The sequence below is a fragment of the Camelus bactrianus genome, chromosome 11 (assembly GCF_048773025.1).
Source record: "Camelus bactrianus isolate YW-2024 breed Bactrian camel chromosome 11, ASM4877302v1, whole genome shotgun sequence".
NCBI lineage: Eukaryota > Metazoa > Chordata > Mammalia > Artiodactyla > Camelidae > Camelus > Camelus bactrianus.
The window spans coordinates 67,629,031-67,648,250 of record NC_133549.1 but is presented as its reverse complement, the minus strand read 5'-3'; the positions used below and the strand labels follow the sequence as shown (position 1 = coordinate 67,648,250).

The following is a 19,220-nucleotide window of genomic DNA, read 5'->3' as shown; positions in this document are numbered from 1 at the left end:
GACAGGACTTGCAGGCAAATCTTGTTTTCTTTCCAGTGTACTACATTTGAAAAAAATTTAATTTAGATGATGGGGGTAATTGCCTTAGAAGTCTCACTCTAAACTCTAGGTTTAGTTCCTTCTCACAAGCAGTCATCCTAAGAGCACCTAAAACACACATGGTTCTGGTCAGCTCTCCCTCCCTCCCAAGCTCCCTGAGTATTTTGTTGTTGTTGTTTAGAGTCTAGAGCTGCTGCAAAGCCCGTGGCCGATCCGGCTCATGGCAGCTGTTCTCAAGACAGTGAAATTCCATGAAAAAAATTCGTTTTTGATAAATGACCTATATGTGGAGCGATTTAGAACAAATCTGTTTATTTTCTTCTATGCCTGGGGAGTAAAAAGAGAACAAAGCACCCACCCCTTTCCTAAGGAAATAACGACTGAAGTCTGCATCTTAAAAACCCTGTCTTAACAGAGTGAAACCTGCTTGTGGGGTTTTAGTGTCTCTGAAGTGACCACTTCTCTAATTTCAGCCCATCGGCGTTTGTCATTGAGGGCTTGAATGCCAGGCCCTTGAAGTGAAGGGCTCGACTCAGCCTGAGTTAGTGATCCTTCTTAGTATGACACGTTTAATCAGAAATCTCCAGAGGGTCAGGTAGACATTCTAAGAACTTTCTTAGAGTTCAGCATATTGTCTCAGGGAAGGAAGTTGTTGTTTGGAGGCAGAGAGTGGGAGGATAAGAATAGGACAAAAGCTTTGCAGGGAACATGTTTTAACAAGTAACTCATCAGAAAATGTTCAGGGTAGTTCTTCTATATTGGTTATGTATAAATACTGAAAATACCATTTGCTTCATTATTATGAGTGCAGCCTTGCAGCCCCTAAGAGGCCTTCTGGCCCGCTCACCACTCAGGATCCATCTGACAGAAAATTCCTCATAGATTGGGCATTCCATTTCTGTTTGGTTGCTCCCACTGTTGGGAAGTTCATCACCTAATGAGGCAACCCTTTCCCTTTTTATATTCCTGTTTCCCGTGAGGAATGTACCTGCTGGTGGCCATCCTCTGGCTTCACTCTGTATCACTGTGTGTTCCTTTGTCTAGAGACTCATTTTGTAGCTTCCTGTTCATTATTCAAGCTCCTTCTAATTTGGTGGTAGAAGCAGGCAAGTATAGCTTAGTGGGTGCTCTTCAGGACAGCTGGGGGGCCAGCGCCTGGGGGGACCATGGTGGGTGCTGGTGGGGGCTGCCAGGTCAGGGGCCATTTCTGTGACACCCCCCCCCCCCCGCCACTCTTCAGAGCCTTTACCCTCGTGACTGAACTTCTGTCCCCTCCGACCTCCCCAGACATACACTGAGGGCCCCAGCCTAGCTTGGCTCCATTATGGTTAACCATCTGGGGAGCGCAGTACTATTTTCAGTCTGGCACATTTTCCCACAGGAACCAGGGCAAACCAGCAGCTTTTGGAATGTGGCCAGTTCTGTTGAGTTTGTGAACCGGTTGTGGGTTGTGATTTTTTCGCTCCCATAGGGCAGAGAAGGGTGTAACCTGGGCAGCAGATGAGGAATTCATTAGGTGGTGTCTGAACGGGCGTAGATAATCTGGGTTGAACTTTCTGGGGACCTGTGTATTTGCATTAGTTTATGGAATGATAGCTATGGCTGAAGGGCTAGTAATAACAGCATTTCCTTTTTTTCTTTCTCCTGGATGGAGGGCACCTGCCGCCCTCCATGCACCGTCTTGTGTGTGTGTGATACGTCTATAGAATTAACTATGCCCTCTCATAGTTTGCAAGGTGAAGCACATGTCGCATGACTTCTGAGGTTCTAAATCTGTTTCTTCGGTGTCTGGGGTTTTCTTCTCAGACTACAGTAGAAGTTAGTTTAGCCCTCCTGTATATCTGCAATCTACATGTGGCCTGACATAATCTGTTGTTTCCTAATGAGATGTGAATGTGAGAATTTTCTCGCCAGACAACCAAGGATACCATAGACCTGTTTTAAGAAAAATAAGCACTCCCAAGGCAGTTTATAAACGTAGTTTTAAAAATTATACACACACAACATTGGGAATTAAAATAATTTAGCCAACCACCTTGCTTTGTTTATTCTTTTCTGATTTTTGTACAACCCCAACTTCATAGTTTTCTTGAAATTTTTTCTATTTGACATCATCTTTATAAGTATATTTAACAGCTGCATAATATTTTAGTAAGAATATCATTAGTGTTTTTTGTTTTTTCTCATTTTGGCTATTTAGGTTACATCTACCTTTTTTTTTTTAAAGTATTGTTGTGGATTTCACTTAATATATATGTACTTAATATGTATATTATATTTTACCTCTTGGATTGCTGTATTTCCCTAAAATGTTTTTACTAGAAGTAGATTGACATTTTGAAGAAGGATTCCCCCTAGCCCCACCCAGTTCTTGAAATACAACAATATATTTTGAGAAGTACTTAGCAGTCACACTGCTGTCAACCTTGTAAGAATGCATCTTTTACCACAAATTTGTCACTGTTTGGTGATAAGGTTTTTGTTTTCCCTTGGCTATTTTAACTTTAAAAACATGATGCCTTCTTGCTTTAACCTGCATTTCTTTGGTCCCAGGTGACTTCTGTTTTTTTCCTAATCCCGTTTCTGTGGCTGTGACTTCCTCCTGAGTCCTTGTTACTGGAGGTGAAATGCTGTGTAGCTGGTTTTGAGTGGACACATGTACACTTTGTAGTATCCAGGTGGCTATGTTGTCTTGCCTTTTGGTAGCAAATGTGTTCATGTGCAAAAGCTCACACAGTACACTTATAAAAGGGCTCTTCTAGAACAACATTAAGAACCATTGTTTTATTTAATAAGGATATGACTGTTAGTGTTCTCAGTAATTTTTTTTTAATTTTGGCTATTTTTTATTCTACAGAAGTTAAAATCTTCCATATTTCAACCTGTCAGTCTTCTCTTGTCATTTCTTTCCTTAGTTCATGGAAATGTAAAATTGTAAAGATGAAGGACTGATCTGCCTGATACTGTTTAAAAATAGTGTGAGAGAGATACACATCTAGCTGAGTCACTTTGCTGTACATCTGAAACTAACAACATTGTATATCAACTCTACTTGAATTTAAAAAGATTTTTTAAAAATGTGTGAGAGGAAAACGGGGGACAGATGAAACAGCCCCTTCTGGCCCCCCGACATAGGTGACAGTGCAGCACCTTGGCTGTGTGGCTTGTGTTTTGTAGCTGGTGAGGGGCCGGCCCCCCATCCTGGGGAAACCTGGTGTGGGAAACAGGCCCCCGCCTCACACTGGGTTTCCTTGCAGCTGTCGCCAGCCCTGTCCTGGGCCTGAAGGAATGCGCCCTCGGCCCGGAGCTGTGGTGCCAGAACGTGAAGACGGCGTCCGACTGCGGGGCCATCAGGCACTGCCTGCAGACCATCTGGAGCAAGCCCACGGTGGTGAGTGCCTCCGCCCTCAGCCGCGGGCCCCTCTGTGCTTAGAGAGCGTTTCTCCCGCCTCCTTTTGTTGGCTCTTCGAGGTGACCCCACGAGGGAGAAGGGACCCGTGGGTGGGTGAACCCACTTCACCACAGAGGAATGGGGGGCTGGGAGGTGGAGGCTCCGTTTCCCCAAGGCAAGGCCACCCGGTCTCTTGGGGACACAGACAGGGTGAGATCCTCCCTGCCCTCCCCTGTGTGCCCTCCACGCTGCCCTGCAGGCTGCTGTGCGACCCCACCTCTTCACCCCAGATAAGGGACCAGGACTGGGCACGCGGGTGCAGCACTGTCCTTGGTCACTCATTCAGAGTAGGAGCTGAGGTTTTGAAATTCTTTCCCCCTTTTGCTATTTTCTCTCTCTACCTCTCAAACAGGCAGATCACTGATTGAGACCTTAGAGCTTAGTAGCCATTTAAAATTTGATTTCCAACTATAGCCAGACTGGAAATGATGCCACTGATTTTTCATCTAAACAATGTGAAATAGAGCATATTAATGTGGGGACTACTCTTAAAACCTCAAGTGCATTCTCCACACGCCTGAGCCCTCAGGTGACGCCTGAGCCCTCAGGTGACGCCCGAGCCCTGCAGGCTGGGCCTGCTGACGAGAAAGTGCTCTGGATGTGCCATGGCCTGTGGTCCAGGCCAGGTCTGACTGGGCGCAGTTGAGGTCTAAAACTTGTCAGGGGCCGCTAGTACTTCAGTAAGAGAAGAAGAATTAATTAAATAACACTGCTGTTTTAGAAATAGTTTCTGAATTCACCCCCCAAACTGCCTTCTGTGGCCAAAATTACTTTCAGATTTGGTTTCTAATTTGTTTCCGATCTCGTTTTTAATACTGGTTCCTCTTTCCAAGTTTAATGTGTCATGTAGGGACTTATCTTTCTTTCTTGATTGTACAGTCTCCCGGATGCCTGAATCTCCCAGGCGTCCATTCAGGATGCCTGAATGGCCCCATGCACAGTATTAGCCTGATTAGGTCCAAAGGTTCAAAGTGGTTTCTCTAAGTGCAGCTCAGTGCCCTTTAACCTCACCCAGATGTGCTAGTTCTTTCTTCATGGGTCTCAAGTCAGTTGACATCAAGAAGGGGAGAGAGCTTTGAGAATCAGCTAGAATTTCCATGTTCCTGGGCCGTGTCGGCCCTGGATGCCCAGGCTTGTCCAGAAGACTTGTGTCACATCACTGGGCTCTGCAGTGGTGACATGTGGCACACAGCACTGCCCAGGAGGTGGAGGCAGCCCTAGTGCCGGCCGCAGTCCCGGGCCTTGTTCCCCTGCCCCTCCCCCTCTTACTGTGTGACGTTGCTTTGCATTACTGATTTTCTCTGATTGCTGCTCTGATTTTTCACCTAATTTTGGAGCCTCAGTTACCTCATGGAGCTGCTGTGAGTGAGTACAAAGTATGGCTTGTGCTGTGTGCACTGAGCAAGGTGCTAAGGGGTAGAGGGTAGGAAAAGGCTTTCTGTCTCATAGAAGCACAGAGTATTCTGGTCAGTCACATCGAATCTCCCCTCTAGTGTCCAGTGCTTCTCACCTAGGTTGAGGGACCGGGATCAGACCATGTGTCAGACGTGGCCACCATCATATTCCTGGTTAGATGAAACAGGAGAAAGGCTAAGGCGGTTTTCAGCTGTGAGGTGTGAGTATGTCCAAATTCAGGTCTCTCTGCCTTGTGTTCTTTCCTTTTAGAAATCCCTTCCCTGCGACATATGCAAAGAAGTCATCACCGCAGCCGGCAACATGTTGAAAGACAATGCCACCGAGGTGAGCCGTCACCAGTGTGTGCCTCTGTGTGAGCATGGCCGTGTGGCCACGTGCATCGGCTCCTTACAGCACTGTGACTCAGGTCCAACCAGGGGTGATCCGGGCCAGGCTGGACATAATCGTCCTGTGGGCCACAAACTGTCTCATAATCCCCCCATACCCCATCCTTCAAAATGCAAGATCCATTCTCATTCTTAGCCACAGGCTGTACAGAAACAGGCCACAGGTCCTAGTTTGCTGACTCCTGGGCTAGGTGTTAAATGCTCAAGGTTGATTGGGCTTTTCCATCAATGGCCATTGACTTTAAGGTCCATTCTTGGTGATTTCTGCTCAGAATTCCCTGTGTCCATGAGATTGCAGGTCAGAGGATCTTTCTTTTGAATGATACTTGTGTCTGCTTTTTGCCTTATTGATCTGGCAAAGCTGCGGCTACCCACTAGCCCTCTCCCCAGGCCTCTGCCCTGAGGGCTGCTGTTTTCTAGCCTTCACGTTTCCAGGAGTTATGGCAGGCCTATTGCCTTCAGCCCATTTGCAGAGAGGTCCATCCTGGTCTGACCCTTGCCTGTGTCCTCTGCAGCAAGAGATCCTCGTGTACTTGGAGAAGACCTGTGACTGGCTTCCCAAACCGAACATGTCTGCCTCGTGCAGGGAGATCGTAGACTCCTATCTCCCAGTCATCTTGGACATGATTAAAGGACAGATGGTACGTGATGAATAGGCTCTTCCTTCAAGGCACCTCTGGGGCCCAGGGGAGGTACCAGAGCAGATGAGAGTAAAATGGAAAGTCCATTTGTAGTTGGGGATTTTCCCAACAGGTCTTTATGACAGTTTTGGCATCCAAAATGGCTTTGGCGCAGCTGACCACTCTGCTTGTGATGTCCGAGGGTTCGGAAGGGTATAGGAAGTGGAAACTTGTAGAATTACTGAAGGGATGTAAACTGGTATAACATTTATGGGTGCCAGTTTGATACCTCGTGTTAGCTACAGGATGCTCAACTTCATTCAATAAGTACCTGTTGCAAACCATGCGCCAGAGGTTAGTTTTTCTGCAGTTAACAGGAGCCAGGTTTGTGGAATTTGGAAAGACCCCAAGGGAGTAAGTCAGAGGCACCAGCTGGCCTGTTTCCTCCTGGGGAGAGGATATCTAACTGGGCCTTTTACCCCCGCAGAGCCATCCCGAGGAGGTGTGCGCCGCTCTCAACCTCTGTGAGTCCCTTCAAAAGCACTTGGCGGTGCTGAGTCACCAGGAACAGCTTGAGTCCAATCAGATCCCCGAAGTGGATATGGCTGAGGTGTTGGCTCCCTTCATGGCCAATGTCCCCCTCCTCCTCTACCCTCAGGATGGCCCCCACAGCGAGCCCCAGCCAAAGGTAATGCAGCCGGCCCAGCCGCCAAGGGCCCCATTTGTTGTTGGGTTAGTGATGTGACATGAAAGGGGCCGCGTGTGTCCGGTTCTGAAATGGGGGCCTCTTCCTTTGACTCTAGTTACTCAAGCTGCTCTTCAAATGGAGGTTCTTACGAACCTGGGACACAGCGCACACAAGGGTCGTTCCCCTTCCTGAGTTTTACTGTGATCAGTGCCCAGTTGGTTTTAAATCTGTCAGTAATTTTAGAGCCTATAAAAACACACGAGGAACTGTTGAGGGGTCATCCCTAGTGCTGTGGTCTTGAGCGTGTAAGGAAATTTCCCTAGGAATTTGAACGCTCTTAGCTATTAGAGGAGCATGCAATGTTTACAGCCTAACCACCCCTGTCTCTCCAGCCTAATGAGGACGTGTGCCAGGACTGCATTAAGCTGGTGACTGACATCCAGAGTGCTGTGAGGACCAACTCCACCTTTGTCCAGGCCTTCGTGGAGCATGTCAAGGAGCAGTGTGACCGCCTGGGGCCCGGCATGGCCGACATGGTGAGCCTTACCTCCTGATGCGTCAGAGAATGTTCTGGGCCAGGGAGCTGGGCTCTGGAGGCAGGGGTGCGGGAACCAAGGAAACTTCACAGCACCACTTTAAGTTCCAGCCTAAGGGCTTTGAGGAAGAGATTGTTCCAACAATTCCCTCTTCCCAGAAGGCTCTTCTTCAAGCCAGAATACATGGTAAGTGCTTAAATACTTGGTTGGTTAATTGAGTTTGGCTGTGTCACAAAACTCTTGGGACAAAATAGTGGAAGGAGAAGGAGACTGCTTTTGGGAAGATTTTTTTTTTCTCCCAGTCACCACACGTATAAGGAACAACACTGGAACCACTTTGAACCCCCTGTGGAAAGGCCTGGCATGTATATTCCTAATTCTAAGTGTGCTGTGCCCACCGCCAGCAAGGTGCTTGTCCAGAGGAGGCCTGCCCACCCGGCACGCCTGCCTTACGTTGGCGAACGTTGGTCCTGCGGGCTCAGAAACGCACTTTGTTAGCCCCCACGGGGGCTTTATTTCTTGGACGTTACTCATATTAATGACACTTCTGAGACTGATGTGTAAAATCAAAATGCCATTTAGTTCCTGACAGTTAAAACACCTTTGCTCCATCAGACGTCGGGGAGCTGACTCCATGGGTCTCGGATCCAGAGCAGCCTTTCTGTGGGGGGTTGGCCGGCTCTGGGTGTGAAGGCTTCCTCTCTGTTGACTTACTTTCTTGAAAGCCTTGGGAATCCTGTAGCCTCATTAAAGTACCTTTGCATATTTGCTGTGTTAATTGGCTTCCCCAGGTTAACCCTCTCTGAGGGCTGACATACCAGCCTTGGTTTCCTCACTTGTAGAGGCATTCCAGTCGCGACCAGAGTGATGCTATGAGGGTCTGCAGGAAATACTAGATTTGTATGAAAGTAGGTTGGGAATCATAACTTGATTATAACTGGATTTAAACTTTATAATCCTGTCTGAGAATGTGTGATGGGATTTGAAAAGTAATCTTGTGTTGCTAAGCAGCATTTCTTGAAGCCATGCTCACCCTAAACTCCTACTGATTGGTTACCGTGTGACCTTGGGGTAAGTACGGGCAATGAGGGAGATTTGAGAACCTCATCTCTAAGGGCTTCTGGAAAACATTTTCAAAACATTTTTGCGCATGTATTTTCCTATAAGGTGTAGAATAGAATAACCAAATTCCCGTTTTTATCTTAGTGAGACTTGCCCAGAGCAGACACTGATATGGTTCTACTCTTGGAAACTTACTTGACGGTCACCTGTTGACACTGTTGGAAAGGCTGGGGTTTGGTGCGTTGTAGCAGTGAATTTCACTAACAGTCTGTTTCTCTCCCCAGTGCAAGAACTATGTCAACCAGTATTCAGAAATTGCTATCCAAATGATGATGCATATGGTAGGTGGCAGGGGAAGCTCCTTGCTAGCATTTTTCTTTGTCTTATACTTTGTGATTTCTAGGATTTTGAAAATTACATGGGTTAGTTTCCCTTTTTACCTTAGAGTACTGAATTGGGCCAAAATGAGCCCTCTTTGGCCAGCAGACTGCTTACCTACAACTCAGTATTTCCTCTTTCCCTTCCCCAGGCAGGGGAAAGGCTGCCACAGTCTGACCCCCAGGACCGCCCTGGTGGCTTCCTGGTGGTTTGTCTGTCTGTGTGTATGTGAGCCAGCCATCTGATTTCTAGTATCTGGCTTTTACTTTGGGACCCCTAGGAATAGTCTGCTCTGTAGCTAGGCCATGAGGCCAGGTCTGAGACTTGCTCTGTTGCAGCCTGAGTTCGGAGGGGGAGACTCCTGGCTCCCGAAGTGGGTCCTGCACTCTGCAGCAATGTTAGCGTAGCTGCTGCTTGAGCCCGTAACTCCCACACTTGCTTCTGATACATCCAAGTGGTAGGGGGCATTCGTTCATCATTAGAGGCAGAAAATATTCACCATGCGAAGTGAAGCCATCTAGCTCCACGCAGCCAAGTGTACAGAGCAGGGTGGTCTGAAGGCATCCTTACATGGGGAAGATGCACTGGCCTCCTGAGATCGAATCCACCATGGGTGAAGGGCGGGTTGTACATTTTTTCTCTCCGTCGTGCTGACTTTCTGACTACATTGTGTTTGGCCTATAGTCTTTTGAGTTTGTTCTCTAATCAGGGGTCAGAGAACTATGGCCAACCACCTGTAAAGTTTTAATGGAATACAGGGGTGCCCATTTTTTGCTACCACAATGAAGTTGAGTAGTTGAGACTTTATGGCCTGCAAAGCCTGAAAGATTTATCCACTATCCCTGCGGTCACCTCTCAGCACTCCATCACGCACAGTAGAGTTTATTTGGAATTACTACTCACACCATACTTTGTTCTAAAAAAGCAGTTTAAAGTCCGCTTTCAAAGACGTGCAGCTAAAGTAGGAAAAAATAAGCCTTTCCTGGTCTAGTTGGTCATTAAATATTCTGTACACATGATTTTTAAGTGGCTGTATAATATTCCACTGTGTGGATAGAACATACTTTCTGTAACGTGTCCCCTAGGGCTGAGTGTTTAGGTTGTTTTCAGGTTTGCCCTTGGGATAGAAAGCACAATGAACATCCTTACAGCCAAACAGCTACACGTGCACATCCCTGTTTTTCCCCTTAATGTAGGTGACTAAGACTGGAATTGCTGAATCGAAGGGCAAGGCTTCTGGTATAAAGGCATACCTCAAAGACACTGCAGGTTTGGTTTCAGCCCACTGCAGTAAAGTGAATATCGCAATAAAGCAAGTCACACGAATTTGTTTCCCAGCACATATAAATGTTATGTTTATACTTAACTAATAGCAGTAGGTCTAAAAAATATATATACATACCCCAATTAAAATACTTCATTGTCAAAACATGCTATCATTTAAGCCTTCAGCGAGTCATAGTAGTAACATCGGAGATCACTGATCACAGGTCACCGTAGCAAATTAGTAATGATATAAAGTTAAATACTGTGAAGTGAGCAAGTGCTTTTGGAAAAATGGGTGCCAGTAGACTTCTCGAAGCTGGGTTGAAGTTGGGTTCAATTTGCAAAATCAGTGAAACACAATAAAATGAGGTGTGCCTGTATTGTTAAACCAGCCTTCCAGGCTGGCATCTGGCTGCCTCGGGTTACATGGCCTTGAGCCCTGGGCCGTTGAGAGCGTAGTCTGCGATCCCTCCCCCTTCTGGGTGTGTTTCATACTCCCCTTGATTTAAGCAGCCATATGTCTCGTTCCTGCCTGCTCGTCGCCATCGGAGGGGAGGGCCCTGCAAGCGTGGTGGACCTGGCTTCTGAGCAGGGAGGGCCCCTCATGCCATGGTGTTTTCTGGGGACCTGCTGCTCAGTGTTTTGATTTGGTGTGTCAGGGGCACGGGGATGGTACACACACAGGCTGGGCAGTGTGGTCTGACCCTCGAGGGCCAGACCGGCTCTCAGGCACACCGGCTTGTACCCTTCGTCCCGCACCCTCCGTCCATGCGAGAGTAGGAGCAAGGTAGGTTGCTGATAGGTGACTGAAAGGGCGTTTCCCCGAAACTTCAGTTGACGCCTGGTTAACTGCTTGATTATTATTTTAATGTTTTCTTAACTGTTGTGTCCTCTCCTTTCTCTTATTTTCCTCTCCGATTTCCTGTTGTTTTTGTTCCCCAGCAGGATCAGGTATGTGGTGGGAAGTTGCTTGTAGTGGTCTGTCTGCTGCTGCTCTGCAGTTACTTTGCTCACCATGTTTTGTGTGGCACGATCAGCTCTGACAGACACAAGGAATGACTGCGGAAGACAGGTCCCCTGTGGTAATCAGCTGGCCGGCAGGGGAGCGTCTGCGCCTCTCCCCTGTGACTCAGTACTTGAGGGTTTGGGGGTCTCCTTTCCCCTTCAGGGGGCCAGAAAATGAAGCCAGCATAGCCTTGTGCTCTGGTCAGAATCAGCGCCCAGCCGGCCTTGTGCAGGCCATCAGTGTGGTGGGGAACCATGGGTGGCCCTGGAGATGCCTCAGCTCCCTTCAGTGAGGCCTCACTTCCAGTTCGACACCTTGTTTCTGTCATGACTCGGGAGAGCATTGCATGTCATCATTCCTGTTTCTAATAGCCCCGGAAATGCTTCTGCTGCATGAGCAAATCATATGCAAATAGTGAGCAGACTTTCCCCTGTCTGTTGGATCCAGAGAATTGGAAACAATCTCTTGATTGTGGCTTCTGCCCTCTGGGTGCTGGGGTCCTTTGGGTCCTGGAGCCACATGAGATAGCTTGAGAACCAGGCCACTGGTGGCCAAATAGAGGGACCCAGCCCCCACATTGGCCTTAGTGAGCCATTGCCCTTTGGGGTGGACTGAACGTCGCCCCCTTTGAGCACTGGCATCTATTTCTAGAGTTAAAGAATTTTCAAAGGTATTTTGAAGTCTAATGGGAGAGGACTTCGGTTGAAATGTTTAAATTTTCACCTAGGCCTCCTTAAGGAGTTAGGAGAGCAAAGCTGATCTGAGAAAAAGCAGACACGCTTCCTGATCTGACTTTTTTCTAGGAAGTGTGCTATATACCTTTAGGTCCTTTCTGTTTTTTATCCCCCATTCTTAAAGCAGGCCAGAGATAGGATATTTAGGATATACTTTTCAGAATCTCTCGACCTTGTTTAATTCTAGAGCCTTCTCAATATTAAAATAAGATGACTCACAGCACGGGCTGGCTCTCCCTGGGCCCGGCCTGGCTTAACAGTCCTGCTCAGCTGCTGCATGGTTTGGTGGTGGGAGGCGATGCCATCGGGCCAGAGCTGGCGGCTGGTTGCATTTGTTTACAGAGGATGCCAAGTGTGCACACTTTACTTGCTCTGGGCCATCATCATAGTGAAATGAGCAAGTTGTTTAAACTCTCTAGGCCTCTGTGGTTTGGTGTCTGGATGGGAAAGGGGATCACTCTGGAGATCTTGTGACTTGAAAGGATTCATCACTCGGGGAGACCGGGTTTTCGTGTGTATTGTGTGTGTGTGTGCAGTTGTGAACGCAGAATGTGGTTTTTAAGAAAGCCAGTGTTTCTCCTTAATGGATCATTTAAATGTTCCTGCCACTGAAAGATCTGGTGTGGTTTTATTTCTAGCATATTGGGCTTTCTGTTCATTCACGGGCATGTTAGTCTTCCTCTAGAAAAAACATACAGTTTACTTTCTCCTGAGAGTGAGCCAGCTCAACTGGGGAAAAAGGTTCTAGAGCAGACCAGGTGTCCTGGGAGATGGCTAGATGGCCTGTGGAAGGGGCTGGGAGTTCTGCCTCCCTGGGGTGCACCCTGGCTGGAGCAGCCAGCGGTCGGTCTGATCTCCCTTCAGGGCTTCACATGGTCTCCTTCCCTTTGTGAAACTGGTACATCTGTATTTGCACCTTCCCTTTTAGATTTAATACGGGCCCTTTACCTGCCTGGGGGTGGGTGACAGCCTTGACACTGGGACTAGGCTGTTCTCCAGCACCCTGACTTCTACGTGTAGAGTGTGGGATGGAGGGGTCCTGGGCATGGGCCTGCCTCTGACTGCTGCTTCTGTGCCCTCCTCAGGAACCCAGGGAGATTTGTGGGCTGGCTGGTTTCTGTGACAAGGTGAAGGAGATGCCCATGCAGACTCTGGTGCCTGCTGACGAGATCTCAGAGGACGTCATCCCTGCCCTGGAGCTGATGGAGCCCATCCAGGTACCTGGGGCCATCATTTTGTGCTCGTCAGGGCTGTGTGACACCTGCCACGCCACATTGTCACATCCCAGAAGGCACACACTCTTTGGTTCCCCGCCTAGCTTCTGTAAAGGTATTTGAGTTTGAGACCATTTACAGTATCCCCTAATCTAATGCAGCTCCCCCACCCTTGTACATTTATTTCCTTGGTTATAAACCCTAGTGCTTATGGGATCAGGTCTACATTTTTAGCATGTCCTTCAAGATCATTTTTCAGGGCCTGCCTCCACTCTGACCTTTTCAATGTGACTTCTGTGGCAGCTCCCACCTCCTTCCTCACCCAAACACTTGATGTTCCCAGAACAACCCCGGCCTTGTGCAGAAGCTTCTCTGGGCGTGCTGCCTGTGTCTGTCTGGTTTCTCTAGCCCCCTTTCCGCAGTAAAGGCTCCTCCTGCGTTCCGTGGTCGGTTTATACTTAGCCCTTCTTATGGGTCAGGCAGAGTATTAGAGATTGAGGCCTGCTGCCGCTCACAACAGTGCTGAACAAAATTGTCGTGTTCAGGGGGCACCAGGGCCACGTGACATCCTAGCACATGGCGCGTGGGTGCACGTCTCGTTCCAGAACGTCCCTTGTCAGTGTCACCTGACCTTTAGCTGTCTCGTCTCCTTGCACTGTCTTCTCTCATCACATGCAGGGGGTGGGTGACAGGAAGGGGTGCTGCTGCCACTCCTCCTCCCCCGGGGAGGTGCTCAGGGCCTCTGGCCCATCCTGCTGACTGAATTTGTGGCCACTCTAGCCACATGTAATACTTCAAGGAAATGAAAATTAAAAAATTCAGTTCCTGGGTTACACTAGCCACATTTCAGGTGCTCAGTAGACACGTGGCTACAGTGGCTGCTGTGGGGGACAGCACCGATCGAGAGTGTCTCCATTGTCTCACAATTCTATTCAGCAGTGTTGTTTTATCACAGGGAGGCTCTAGAAAAGCAGTCTCAAGGACAGACCTGAAATCAGGAACTGAATTGTAGACTACTAGTGAACCCTCACTCTCTTCCTCCCCCCCCCCCCCAGGACTGCTGCAGGAGGAGGTGCTGGCAACCAAATGCGACATCTGATGACAGGCCTTTGGGGGCGGGGGGACAGTTTCACTGTTTCTGCCTCCTGAAGTAGGAATCCCTGGTTTTGGGGGTGGTAGACGGCCGGGGAAAGGGACGAGCCTCCCGCCATAGAAGAACAGGAGGGACTGGGGCTTGGCCAGTGGGAGGAGGCCTCCCTCCGTTCTGAACGCAACTGGAAGTGGCCCTTGTGTGACGCGTACCGTCCTGGTCTTTGTCCGCTCTTTTAGCCGGACCAAGGGGTGAGGGAGGGTTTCGGTGTTAGCCGCCTTCTCCTGCCCTTTCAACAGGTGAGCTTTATCCCAGGACTGTCCAAGCTTTTATGTAAAGGCTGCCAGGTAGCTGTGAAGGACGTGGTCAAGCTGATTGCTGGCAAAAAGGCTGAGGTACGTGGATCTTGGGGGGCTACTGCCCTCGTGGAGGGAGGTGCTCTCCTGGACTTCGAGCCAGAATGGGCTGGCATGAGACCCCACCCAGGGAGTCTGTACAACCACCTGCCGCCAGTGGAGCCCTTGGGGCTGGGGCCACGGAAGGCCACTTGGCCCTGCTTTGAGGCTTTAGCCTCTGGGGGAGAAAACAGCCCCTTGCTGTTGCATGGTTTCCTGGTCACATCAGTATTTTCAGAGTCTCCTCCCCCCCCCCCCCCCCAGCCTCCCATCTTCTCACATGTGCCTGTGTTCTTGTGTTTCAGGAGGATATACTTGGTGCTCTTGACAAAGTGTGCTCAAAGTTGCCCAAGATTTTATCCAGGCATTGTCAGAAGCTGGTGAACGCTCACGGCAAGTCCATCCTTTCCCTCCCCGAGCAGTTGGCGAACTCTGAGTCGGTGTGCGGGGTACTCCATCTCTGCCCTCAGAATCTGCCTATGCTGATGGGTGAGCCGGGAGGCGGGGAGGCCCGCTGGCCCCTCTTGGGTTAGGGAGGGCCTTGCCAGCACTGAGCCTGGGCTCTCTTGCACAGTACAAGTGACAGCTCTGTCGAAGAGTGGGGGCTTCTGTGATGTGTGCAAGATGCTGGTGAGCTATTTGGACCACAACCTGGAGAAAAACAGCACGAAGGAGGAGATCCTGGCTGCTCTCGAGAAAGGCTGCAGCTTCCTGCCTGACCCATACCGGAAGCAGGTACGTCCTGGGCTGCTTCAGCCCGAGAGTCACAACCTGCTTGGGGAAGACAGAGGCTGGGTAGCTCATTGTCTATACCCCTGATTGAAGTTTGAATGGAAAACCAGCCATTTCTGCCTCCAGCATGCAGTCCAGTGAGATTTTCTCGAAGGTGGTCTGTTGGATTTAGTGGAGCCACTAGCGGGGAAATAACATGAGCAGGGGTGGGGGGTCGGTGGCCTTGGGCACACTGGGTGGCCGGCCGTGCCAGGAATTCTGGTAGAAGAGTGGCCGGTGCCCTTCCTCTAATGCCCCTGCTCTGCTTGGGCATGCCTCCACGCGCACTGCTGTTTCCCTAACAGTGTGATCAGTTTGTGACCCAGTACGAGCCTGTGCTGATAGAAATCCTGGTGGAGGTGATGGATCCTTCCTTCGTGTGCCTGGTAAGCCTACTCTGGGTGGGTGGCTTCCCGGGTTGTGTGACGTGGGGTGGGGGGCGGTGCATGTATCCTGGAGCAGAGTCTGAGGATGTGGTGTGGGAAGACCAAGAAGATAGAGAACCAGGCCTCCAGGCTCCACCGCTTTACTCAGCAACCCTGCCTTTTTTGGAAAGTGCTTATTAGAGCTCTGATTCTGGCTGCTTCTAGAAGCTGAAAGTCTCAGTTCTGAGAAGGATAAGTTGGGCAGATCTGACTCTTCCCCATTCTTTCACCCTTTTTTGACCACATAGAAAATTGGAGCCTGCCCCCCAGCCCATCAGCCTCTTTTGGGAACTGACAAGTGTGTCTGGGGTCCAAGCTACTGGTGCCAGAACATGGAGTTGGCAGCCCTGTGCAACGTGAGTAACTCAGTCACTGCCCACAGGCCCGCCTGTCCTGCAGGCAGCGCAGGGGGGAATCCGCTGTGGTCAGCTCGCTACCCTGTCTGGGAACGCGGCTGGGGCTGGGGCGGGGCAGTTAGGCTTACTCGTGGCCGCCAGCAAGGGGATGGCTGCATTCTTGTCTTCGAGGAGTGAGGAGTGGTGGTGGGTGTCTGTCAGTGTTTTTGCTTCCACTTTTCTTGCTTTTGCCTTCAGTTCCCTTTTGACAAGGTCAGGTTCACATGAGGTCACTTCAGGGCTTGCACAAGGTCTGTCAGAAATCACGCGCAGGTCTTCATGCATCTCTTTTGCCCTGGCTGGAGCCTGGCTTGAGTTTACCCAGCACCAAGCAGAGCCCTTCTTGGACAGCCCTTGGACTGGGTAGCCACGGCTGCCTGAGCCGTGCTGCTTTCCTGGGTGGGGATGTTGGAGCAGCCTCTGTTACTTAACGTTCTTTTGCGCAACTTTTCCTTCCTCGTGGGGGTTCCTCATGACCTGCGAGGAGGGGTGGCCAGGCTTGCCACATCGAACCCCTTGCCACAGCACCCTGACCCTGCAGCAGGTCAGTGGTGGGAGAGGTTTCTGTGGCTCTCCTGGGTGCATGGGCCCTGTTTCTCAAGGCTGGAGCTGGTGTGTACCTCTGTCAGGTGAGGTGTTCACCTCGGGGCCTCAGGCAGGTGCTTGGACAACGGGGTCCTGGGCCCTACCTACAAGGAGGCTTATCCACTGCTCTAGACTCGAGTCCCCAAAACTCAGCCACGTACTCCGCAGGCTTAAATGAGAGTCTCTCCTGGGTCTTCAGCATCTGGTACCTTCCTGGGACAAGATAACAGGTCCCATTTTTGGGTGCTGGCCGATGCACTAAATGGGCCAGGGTCAAAGTTTGCCATGTGAAGACTAAACCCAGTGTCCTCTCTCCTGCCAGGCTGTCGAGCATTGCAAACGTCATGTATGGAACTAAAAGGAATGCTCCATCGTGGAGAAGTGGCAGCATCTTTTCCCGCTTGTGTCCGGAGGAACGCACATACCGATCTACTGACTTTGTCACAAAAATAGGGCCCCCCTCTCCCTCAGTCCTTTTCGTCTCTCCCTCAGTGTAGCGATGCCGTCAGCAGGTTGCTGACAGAGCTGCTTCAGTGTCCCTTTCCTCTCCGCTAGCTAGACGCCGACATACTGTACACTGGAGGTCTTGTGAGCGTGTCCCTGTGTGGTGGGTACCCGGAGGAGCTGGGCTCTGGCCAGAGCCTCTTGACAGAGGTTGTCCCTTCTCCTGGCTGAGCCTTGGGTGCTGAGGCCTCCACCTGCTCTAAGGAGGGACCTCCCCCTCCTGGGCCTGCTGACTGCAAAACAAAGGCAGTTTTATATGAAAGATTAGAGGCTTAGAATGATTAGGCCTTGGAAATGACATAGTTCTCCCTGGGCTAGAGCTTTTGAAGGCAGCAGCTCAGGAGATCGGGTGGGGCCAGGCTGCTATCCTCGGGTCAACCATCAGTTCTGTTTTCCTGTGTCTTTCCCGGTGTTGCCTGGTTTGGGGTTCTGTGGGTTTGGGTGGGAGGGAGAAAAAAAATCCACCTGAATATAACCTGCTAGCTCTTTGTGGAGGTCCTGGGGGCCTGCTTTTGTGTGTGAGCGCCAACAGTGGTGGCCGCCACATGCCTGCTCGTGCGTCCACCCGGCTACTGAGGCCCGGGGCCCCCACTGCTCTGGGCAGTCCAGCCCCCTCCCCTCTGACCCCTATTTTGTAGATGTTCTTTTTGACCTGCAAGTAGAATGTGGATGACAAGCTCCTAAGCCTCTCGGCCTTCCAGGTAGAGGGTCTGCTGGGTGTGCTGTCCTGGGGTGGCTGGGGGAGCGCCTCTCCCCTTTGCATCTTCTGCTCCACTTCCGGTTGCCAGGAGATGGCAAGATGTGCAGTTGCTATTAAATGAACTGAATGATTTTTGTTTTGTTTTGCACTAAAATTTCTGTGATTTAACAATAAAAGTCTGCCAACCAGACCTGAGCCTGAGTTTGGTTTCTGATGAGCTCTGGGACCCATAAGTGCCCAGCAGTCCTAGAGCCCTTCTCAGCCAGAGAAAGAAAACCCCACCTGGTCCTCCCTGACCAACCCAGGGCCAGCAGTGGTCAAGTGGTCAGGGGAACGAATGCCCCTGCAGGTGGAGCCAGATCTGCCCTGCCCTTAACCCCCCCACCCCTCCCCAGCCCCACAGGGAGTTTACCAGAGCCAGAGTGCACTTCCGGTTTCTTGAGAGCTGGTTTTCTTTTCTTTTTAAAATTCAGATCATTCCAGAAACGTTCCGTGAGTACCAGTTGAACAAAACCAAGGGGAAAATATTGAGGGAATAACTTAATTTAAAAAAGGAATACACATACACACTCTGCCTTCAAAACCCAAGGGAACATCAGTCATTTCTCTTTATGAGCCACACGTTTGGGAAGCCACTGAAATGGAGAGAACGCAGTTCGTCATTGTGGGGAGGCAGGGATCACTCACTGCCCCTACCTGGATGTCCAGCTGGGACTGTGGCAGGAACACACTGGGACTTGAACTGAAGTCAGAGTCAAGACTGGGCAGGGTACACTGGCACCAGGCACTCCCCCCAGTGCTGGGCTCCTGGGCTGTGGCGGGGGGGGGGGGGGGGGGAGGGGGAGTGGGGGGGGCCTGGGGGAGGGGATGAGGGCCCATTTAGCCTCTCAGCACAGCCTGGGCTGAGTTGGTTCCCAGGCTCCTGGGCCCTGGATGACCCACCTTACCTCGTTCTTAGAATGCTTAACAGTTTTGTGCGATTTTCTTAAAAAAATAACATTTTATGAAGGCAGAGATCAGGTGTTGAATGAGCGTCTGGCAAACGTGGAGTCCATCTGAGCAGCTGATGGAGGCGTGTCCCCAGAGCTGCCTGGGGAGGGGTCCACACCCCACAGACCTGCCCCTGTCCTTGCTCCTGCCCGGGAGTGGGTGGGGGACAGGGGCTGCTCGCACCAGCCAGGCTCCCCATCCAGTCATAGTTCCGTGATCTCCAGCGGGCTCTCCATGATCACGTCCCGAAGCTTGTGCAGGGGCGTGGATTTGGCGGACTCGGTGCGGGCGTTGCGCTCGAAGGCGCTGGCCTCAGCGGTCGTCAGCGTCTCCAGGGAGCGGCCCAGGCCCTTCTGGTCATCCTCGGGCAGGCTGTTGAGGTCGGTGGCCAGCAGCGTGCCTGTGCTGCCGTGCATCACGTGGATCCCGTCGGGCCCCTTGAGCTCCATGGGAGGCTTGTGGCAGCAGCGCAGGCTGCCTTGGCCGGGGCTGCGCTCCCCTGGCTCCTCTTCCAGTTCAGTCTGGATCAGCTGCAAGAGGTCAGGTCCCCCACATGCTCAGGGCCAGGC

At 50.6% G+C, this 19,220-nt stretch overlaps 2 protein-coding genes across 9 annotated transcripts in view; one reads left to right on the top strand and one right to left on the bottom strand.

Moving 5' to 3' along the window:
- Positions 1–17,851, top strand: part of PSAP (prosaposin) — a 27,570-nt gene extending 9,719 nt beyond the window's left edge. The window contains exons 2-14 of the mRNA XM_010963213.3: positions 3,297–3,430; positions 5,156–5,230; positions 5,808–5,933; positions 6,400–6,600; positions 6,993–7,136; positions 8,483–8,539; positions 12,668–12,799; positions 14,186–14,281; positions 14,587–14,770; positions 14,856–15,016; positions 15,358–15,438; positions 15,726–15,833; positions 16,780–17,851. Coding sequence (XP_010961515.1) covers positions 3,297–3,430; positions 5,156–5,230; positions 5,808–5,933; positions 6,400–6,600; positions 6,993–7,136; positions 8,483–8,539; positions 12,668–12,799; positions 14,186–14,281; positions 14,587–14,770; positions 14,856–15,016; positions 15,358–15,438; positions 15,726–15,833; positions 16,780–16,815 — 1,535 coding nt within the window. The 3' untranslated portion in view covers positions 16,816–17,851. The remainder of the gene's footprint in view (positions 1–3,296; positions 3,431–5,155; positions 5,231–5,807; positions 5,934–6,399; positions 6,601–6,992; positions 7,137–8,482; positions 8,540–12,667; positions 12,800–14,185; positions 14,282–14,586; positions 14,771–14,855; positions 15,017–15,357; positions 15,439–15,725; positions 15,834–16,779) is intronic.
- Positions 17,265–19,220, bottom strand: part of CDH23 (cadherin related 23) — a 389,679-nt gene continuing 387,723 nt past the window's right edge. For 6 of the 8 annotated variants that reach the window (XM_074374164.1, XM_074374167.1, XM_074374165.1 and 3 more), the window contains one exon: positions 17,265–19,181. In XM_074374164.1, coding sequence (XP_074230265.1) covers positions 18,855–19,181 — 327 coding nt within the window. In that variant the 3' untranslated portion in view covers positions 17,265–18,854. The other 2 variants (XM_074374169.1, XM_074374168.1) reach the window with 2 other exon arrangements.